The sequence below is a fragment of the Cygnus atratus genome, chromosome 6 (assembly GCF_013377495.2).
Source record: "Cygnus atratus isolate AKBS03 ecotype Queensland, Australia chromosome 6, CAtr_DNAZoo_HiC_assembly, whole genome shotgun sequence".
In the NCBI taxonomy this organism is placed as follows: Eukaryota; Metazoa; Chordata; class Aves; order Anseriformes; family Anatidae; genus Cygnus; species Cygnus atratus.
The window spans coordinates 10559097-10567080 of record NC_066367.1 but is presented as its reverse complement, the minus strand read 5'-3'; the positions used below and the strand labels follow the sequence as shown (position 1 = coordinate 10567080).

At 50.4% G+C, this 7984-nt stretch overlaps 1 protein-coding gene across 8 annotated transcripts in view; it reads right to left on the bottom strand.

The window, feature by feature from the left end:
• Nucleotides 1-3137: 3137 nt before the first annotated feature.
• The window catches only part of SH3BP4 (SH3 domain binding protein 4), a 41865-nt gene continuing 37018 nt past the window's right edge, over nt 3138-7984 (bottom strand). For 4 of the 8 annotated variants that reach the window (XM_035537003.2, XM_050711384.1, XM_035537004.2 and 1 more), the window contains exons 4-5: nt 6350-6538; nt 3138-6052 (exon numbers count right to left, since the gene is read on the bottom strand). In XM_035537003.2, coding sequence (XP_035392896.1) covers nt 5828-6052; nt 6350-6538 — 414 coding nt within the window. In that variant the 3' untranslated portion in view covers nt 3138-5827. The remainder of the gene's footprint in view (nt 6053-6349; nt 6539-7984) is intronic. The other 4 variants (XR_004777212.2, XR_004777213.2, XR_007708441.1 and 1 more) reach the window with 4 other exon arrangements.

Below are 7984 nucleotides of genomic sequence, written 5' to 3'. Positions count from 1 at the left end.
CAGCAGGGGGTAGTCAAAGAAACCCAAGGTTAATTATCCCCCAGAGGCTGCTGAAGATATGGTGGGGGGCTGCCCTTTGGGTTTTGGTGACAAATGGTTGGTCTGAGGTGATTTCAGCGTACCACGAGGGATGCTGAGGAGGGCAGGATGCATTAAGTAATGGGTGGGGGGAAGGAAGGGGAAACCAAAACTGGCCGTGCTCCTGATGCTGAGCAAGCCTGTTAAAGAACAACAAAAATAACACCTTTGTCACTGCAGCCAGAGGCTCCTTCCTTTTCACAAAGGGCTTCAGGGTACCCCCACCCTAAATCAGGCCATCAGTCACCAGTTGCAGAACTGACCACCCTAAATGTGGAGCTTGCCCCTCTTTCAGGCAGTGTCCCTCGCGGGCAGCCCTTGGGAAAACAAGCAGTTCTGCCCTGCACCTTTCCCCCCGTTACGACAGAGGAGGAGGTGAGCAGGTCTCGCCACGGACGCGCAATGGGAGTTGCGTGTCCCAACAGCGACCGCCTTGGTTCATTTGCAGTCACCCAAGCCCAAAACCAAACCTGGAGCAGGGCTCCCCAGCCAGATGCGCTGGGATGCTGGCAAAGCTGAGCACGGAGGGCAGAAGGGATTTCAAGGGACGAAATGAGACCTCCAGAGTCACAGTCATTGCAAACTGCACCAGGTGTCCGGACACTGGGAGCTGGGGAGGACAAAGCAAGAATCACAGCTGCAGCAGCTTTTCTGTACAGACACTGATAACCCAGAGGTGACTTCCCTCCCTCCCCCTTCTGACATATCTTCTTCATTCATTTAGTGATGAGCTGAGCTGATGCAAGATGATCATTCAATTTTGATGGCTTAAATAGAGGAGAAAATGGTGCGAATGCATTTCCAAGGGGGCCTGTGCTGAAGTAGGTCACTCCCTTGATTGGATCTAGGAAAAAAAAGACAATTTCTGTGAAGCTGAAATGTTAGAGGGAGTCAGTCATCAGAGAAGCAGCTAATGGGGAACTGCTCGAATTAGATGGCTAGTGCCCTTTCTGCCCAGACTACACGGGAACAATAGGTGTAGGGATGAAATGTGTAACCAGACAGCTTTATCACGACATAGAAAAAAAACAGGCTGCACAAAAGTGGCTGATCACAGTCAGAAGTCAACCAGAAGAGGATGAAACGGGTGTGGAACAGCCGGCCTCCCCCAGCCCCACGGCCACCCCTGGGTGGTGCCAGGTGCTGGGGCAGGCAGGATGGGACCAAGAACCCCAGCAGAAAGCTGCTCTCTGCAGCACACGAGTATGTGAAACTAGAAACTGCAGAATGGGCAATGGGAATACCCAGGGGTGATCCTCTCCATGTGGAAAATAGATACAGGGGACCAGTGGTGGGGGCACAGAATCAGAAATAACTCAGACAAACCTCACAGCAGACCTTCAGTGGGATGTCATCTCACATATGCTCCCCTTTTGCTTTCTCAGCAGGCGTACCTGCGGAGGATGGGTTTTCACACCGCGCTGCATTGCAAAGTTCCCAACATCAGTCACTGCCCTGTCCCAGATTACTGGCACTGCCTGATTGCAAGGAGGAAAGGGAATAAGTAAGGACAGCTGAGTTAAGAGACCTTATCAGCACAGGCTTGCTAGTGACTGAACATTGTTAGCAAATTGAGGAAGAAGAAAGAAAGGCAATGGGACAGCAGCTATCTGCAGCTTTAAAGGAAGCGAGCCAACGCATCGTTATTGGAGCAGCAGATCCATACGTGGAATCTAATCCCGGATCATTACTCCCTTGTTTTTTGTCTCGGTTTACATGCATCTCAAAGCACAGAGCAAGCAACCACCAGTTCTGGGTGAGCAGCTGAAAGAAACATCAGAGGGCTGTGGAGAAGCAGCAGCAAGGAGAAGTGGCTCTGCTGCAATGGCTGTGAGCTGCCAGGTCAAGCATGACCCGAACACGAGGAGGGCCACCTGGGCATCCAAGGTAGGAGTCGTGGTGGTCCCCAGATGAACCCAGTGCACAGATACATCATTAAAGTACTCTGGGGGCAGCAGGTGGAGGAGGGCGGCTGGGGAAGGCAGCTCTGGTTTGCTCGGTGCACTCGCTGCCCAGCCCTGTCCGTGACTGGAGCTGGTGAGGGATCTCCCAGTCCGTGCCTCGACCCTCGAGCCCCTCAGTCAGAGCCGTTTTCAGCAGAAAATACGTGGGTGAACTGAGGCTGTCAAAGCCTCTCCTGCCTCCAAGGAAGGGCTGAGGCTTTCAAGAGAAGGCAGAGCAACACCCAGGCAGACACGGATGGAGCACAAGGTGCCAAGCAAGGTCCCACCACATCCTCCTCACCACCTGTGAGGAGTGGTGGGCCTGGCCCAGCAGCCCAGCCAGCCTCCCTGTTCCAGGCCATGAGATGTGTTTGCCAGGGCTTAAATCAAACCATCAGGTCTCTCCTTCATCCTTGGCAAGCCGAAGCTGCAGCCAGGGGATGACAGAATATTTCATATGCATAGCCTGAAATCTGAATTCAGTTCACATCGGAGCACTGCAACTGCTGGCCTGTGGTGCAAGTCCAAGGCCAGGTGGTTTGGGACAGCCAGGACGGATAACGGCCTCCTCGTAGCAGAGGTCTGGCAATGTGAACATTAATCGTTCGGACAGTCTCTTCCCTGATCTAATTCTGCTCTCTCACACTGGGCAAGGCAAAGCCCATTTTATGCACCCACCAACCTTGCACAACTGCCTTAACGGGCCTTGGCTGAACACAAGAATCTTTTCTCCATTCAGAAAACATCTTTGGACTAAAAGAGATCTTGCAACCAAATCTTTCCCCATTTTAAAGTTTCATAAACAGTAATTAGGAGGCCAGAATGGACACGCTACTGGAAGGGAAATTACTCCCTAGGCTTTGCTCTGACAGCCACCAGTCACAGCAGGATTGTTTCCAGCAACTTTCCTCCCAAGAGGGCAGGATGGAAACACAAGCTGAAGGAGGATCTGCTTGAGATCAAATCAGACTCAAGACCCAGAGGACGGCTGGCTCTAGCTGCAGACACATGCTGTGAGAAACTGTTGTTTGTACAGTGAAAAACCTCTAAATTAATCTCACCCACCAAAGCTGCTTTGAGATGAAGAAACAGCAGTAGATGAAATGCACTCAATAGCACTGGAATAGTAACAGCTTTAATTGCAGTATTTTTTTTTTCCAAAAACATTTCTTTTTAAAAAAAAAAAGAACATAAATGGTAAGTACAATAACCAGTTACTGCACAAACTGTGGCAATGCAGGGCCCAGACACAGGTTTCAGAGACGGGCTTGATGAATAGTGGGCAGAAGGCATCTGAAGGACGCACGCCCAGTCCCAGCATGCGAGGAGAGACTGGATTTCTGACCGAGGACAAGGACAAATTAATGCAGTGGTTACCCCACGGACCCCAAAATGTGCTGGCCGTGCTCCCACGGTCCTCAGGGAGGGTGTGCGCAGCCAAGGGGCTGAGCATGGCAAGTTTCAGGCTGCCACTGTGAAATGTTAAGCTGGGTATACAGAGTACCTGAGGTAGTTAGAAAAACCAAGGGCAGGGAGGGGAAGTGCTGAAATTATTTGGGGATGTCCCCATCTTGTCAGAGGCACGGGAGGCTAAAACTTCTGCCCAGGAGGGTAGGGGCTGCCCTCCCCTGCTGCGAACAACCCGGCCCAGCTCAGCTGTTGGGGAGCCCTGCACAGCCTGCAATCTGGGCAAAGCAGATGAAGCCGCCATCCCTCTACCTGCTGTCTGTCAGCAGATCTGCCTGCTGGCACAGGCTGAGTCTCTTGCAGGAGCTTTTCCTTATTGCATTGGAGATTTTTGCTTGGCGTAAGGAAAAGGTGCTCTTACGGTGCCCTGCTGTTGCAGAGAGAAAGCAAACACATCGTGGGCTCGGCTGCTGGCAGACCCTGTTTCTGTGCTATTTTATGTTGCATAGGAAACTCCTTAAAGCCCCTGAGGAGAAACTAAGGTGCTATTTACTTCTTGCGGGGTCTGGTGAGGGTGACTGCTTCTGAGGACACAGTTTTGGGAAGAGGCAATGAGAGCAGTGAGGCTGTGCCACAGGAGGACCATTCCCTCTGGAGGCTGCCGTGCCAGCACCGTCAGCCACCAAATGCCTGCATGCTGCCTGGACCATACAGCCCATACCATGCTGTGCAGCATGAGCCAGCCAAATCACCCCACACATGTCTCTTGCTGGGGAGTTAATGTCACCTTCAGCTTCCTAGGAGCTTCACGGTGGAGAAATGAAGTCTAGTGCCACCAGCCTGCTTGGCAGCGAGGCCAACGCAGCCCTTCTTGTGTGCTGCTACCAGGCTTTTAAAAGGTACTTTCCCCACACTTTTTTCTTCTGGTTCAACCTGAAAGAAAATTATCCTTAACAACTAACCTTTCGGTGGTAGCAGCATTTCGCTATAAAGAGACTTTGCACTTAAAATAAAGTAATTTTTCTGTGCAAAAATATTTCCCTCCCATGTAAAATATTTCAAGGCTTGGGGGCAGAAGAAAGAGGGGAGGTCATTCAAAAGTCAGCTATAAAACACCAGGGGAAAGTATGGGCACTTGGTACCACAAACATTTAGCTCAATGGCACCAGCTTTATAGCAAAGGATATTTACAAGTTCGTCTGGAACTCAGCAGCCTTGAACAGCCCCATTCAAAGCCCTGTGAAATCAATGGCAATGAGCATTAAGTCACATAACACATCTGGAACATCTCTGTTGAGCTCGAGAATAGATTTCAAATAGGAGAAACATTTTCTCTTTTCTTCTTTTCTTTTTTCTTTTTTTTTTGGTAAGGTGATAATATGTAGATTGCAACGATTCCCTCCCCTTTTCTGGCCTCCTCTCCAGAGGAAGAGATTCTGGAGAGGAGCACCCAAGCACTTTGCTGCAATGGCAGGGCAAACCACTCTCACCACCCTCCCACCTATCTCACCAGGCAGCAAGGAGCAGTTCTCTGCTGAACCCCAAACTTCCGGCTTCTTCCAGACACGTCCTGCAGCACCCAGGTGGGATGAATCATTGGCCAAGCGCCAGGGGCAGTGTCACTTCTCATGGTAAAAAGCGGTACCCACGCATCTGAACACAGGCAACGAGCATCTCCCTGTCCACAGATGATAAAATGCATGTTTGCAGGCAGGCTAAAAAATAAAAATAAAAAAAACAACCAGAGAGGTCATATAGCCTGTGAACATAGGGAAAAAAAAAAAAAATAAGCTCCATTCTGGTGTAAGATGCTTGCTGGGCTGAGGACATCCCAAGTTCATACGGTGCTCTACAGTCATGTCTGGGAGTTTGCCAAAACCTGACCACGGCAGTGGCACAGGGCATTCACTGTGCTTTGTCTTAAATACATATTTACATGAGTCATGTTCATCTCAAAAATGATAATTTAAAAGCAGTTTCTACAACATAAAAAACAGCAACAGCTTCCCTCCAAAGTGGTTACAACCTTTACTGCTCATTAAAAAAATTAGATTTTTATTTGTAAATGCTTAAAAAAGGTGTTTTCTTTTGTGATCCCTCCCACTCCCCTCCCCACCCCTTGTCCCCCTTTAAACTTCTTAGTAAGAAATAGTTTAACCAATATCAATTCCATATGAAAAGCCATCCCTTCTGGATGCATTCCCATCAGGTGGAGGGTCATCTCCTGCTGATTTCCAGTCCTGCTGAGAACTTGCAAACTTTGGCCTCTTTAAACCTGGGGAGAGCAATCTCCACATGTTTTTAAAATTAACCGCTATAAAAAAGGGACAAAACACAGAGAAATGTGGACACCACCATCAAATGAGATGTGGACAAAAGTATCACTGCAGGGAGCTGTGCTAGATGGCAAAATCCTCGTGGTCCTGTGGGCTGAAGGCAGCTGCCCGGAGCATGTCCAAGGAGTTGACAAGGATCAGGGTGCCAGTGAGATGCTTCCAGCGCTTGGTGATGGGGTTCTTCATCTTGTCCAGCCCCGTGTGCAGCTCCTGAATCACATCACGGTAGCTGTCGCCCATCTGGCTGCTCCAGGTGAGGAGGAAGTCGTACGCGGGCTTCCACATGGCCTGCAGGGCAGAGGGTAGGAGAGAGCAGAGCTGAATGTGAAATCCAAGCCTTTATCAGCCTGCCTCGGTGGTTGCCTTCCTCATGTCTGTGATTCAACATCCAGCACACAAGTGGTGCCATCCCCAGCATGCCCTGATCACAGAAGACACCCCCAGGTTTCCCCCTCAACGCACCCAGATCCTTCTCATTCCCCAAAGGCACACCAGAAAACCACGCAGGAGGTATAGTGGCCACAGGCAAAAACATGCTTGGGAAAGGCACGAGACCCTCAGAGACCGAGGCCCGTCTGCTCTCACCTCGCTGTCCACCACCCCCGTCTTGTCCCGGTGCGGGGCCTCGTAGGCATCCATCTGCTGCTTGGAGACCTTGGAGACCTTCTCAGCGAGCTCCCTCCAGCGCTGGGCCACCTCCACGGCTGTGGTCAGCAGCACGAAGTCCTGGATCAGCCTGACAACCAGCCCCTGGCAGTCCATCTTCAGCAAGGCCTGCGGGACCATCACGAGAAAACAGGAAGACAGAGTCAGGGTGGGCCCAGGGAACTGTGTGGGGAAGTCCCTCAAGAAGCCATCCCCAAACCCTCCCACTTCCTTTCTATCAGCAGCTGGTGAAATTAGGCCAACAGGCTCGACAGAGGAGTAATCCCATTGACTGAAGGAAGTGCCGACCCCTGTTCAATGAGGCCTGTAGCTGGGGCTGGCCACCACCTCCTCAGCCTCATGTTCTTGGCCATTGCTCAAGATCCTCAGACACCACATAAGGAGGTTAAAGCAACTCAGGGCTGAGAAAAACAGAGGCCTTTAGCCAAGATACTTAATCCATTGTGCTCCATGCTGCTTGCACCCAGAGGAGCAGTGTTCCTTGGTGCAGACAGCACAGGTACCTGAGGACTGTCCCAAGCAGCTGGTGGGCATGGGCCAGCCACAACATTTTGGGGCAAGACCTGGAGATTTGCCTCAGGAGATGGGGAAACCCAGACAAAGGGCCAGGCCAGAGCACTGCAGAACCTGACTGCAGCGGTCGCGTTGCTTGGGATGTGCTTACTGTCTTCACGTGTCAGGTCAGAAACCACCTCCTTTCCTCATCAGTTATTAGCCTACACGTTGAGATTCTCTGCAACTGGCTTTGAAGAGGCGGGGAGGAGAAACTGCTTCAGTTAGGGACACCCACAGCAGTAAGTTTTCTAGGTACCAATAGCTTAGCCAGAAAGAAATGGACAGAGCAGGTCCAACTCCTATCTTCAGGTAACAAAATCCCATTAATATCTGTTCAAAATGCAAAGCAAGTTGCAACAGTGAAAACCCATGATGCAGCTCAGGAAAGGAAGGATTTAAATGGTGATTATCAGAGGACCAACAGAATCAGCATCCCCCAGTGTATGCCACAGCCAAATGTGGTGGAAGGGACAACAGCAGCCTCAGGAGTAACCTGTGTCCATAGATAAATCCTCCTTTCAACCTTTAGTGTCTATGGAAATATGTTTTACATTATGGAACAAGCATCCTTTTTTAAAAATAAACAAGCAAGCAAACAAACAAACAAACCAAAAAGAACATCAAAACAATGCAAACAAACCCCAGACAATGCCTTGGGGGACAGTTTACCACCCAGAAAGGTTTAATCATCCCTCTCCCTCCATGCTGCCCGCCTCAGCACGGACTGCAGCAGTGCCTTTGCAGGTTCATCACGCGCTACAAAAAGGAGACACATTTGCTAGCTGCTGCCTTTCCTTTTTGTCGAGTACCCTCTTTTTTTCTTTGTTTTCGAGAGCTGGAGCCGCAGCGACAGCAGAATCAGGATGGCAGCTCCAGGATGGCTGAAGACCAAGGGCACCGCTTGGCATTTCAGCAGGGGATCTCACTAAGGATGCAAACTACAGCTTGGGGATAAAGAGGACAACCCCCCATGAATGATGCAGAACACCAGTGAGGCAC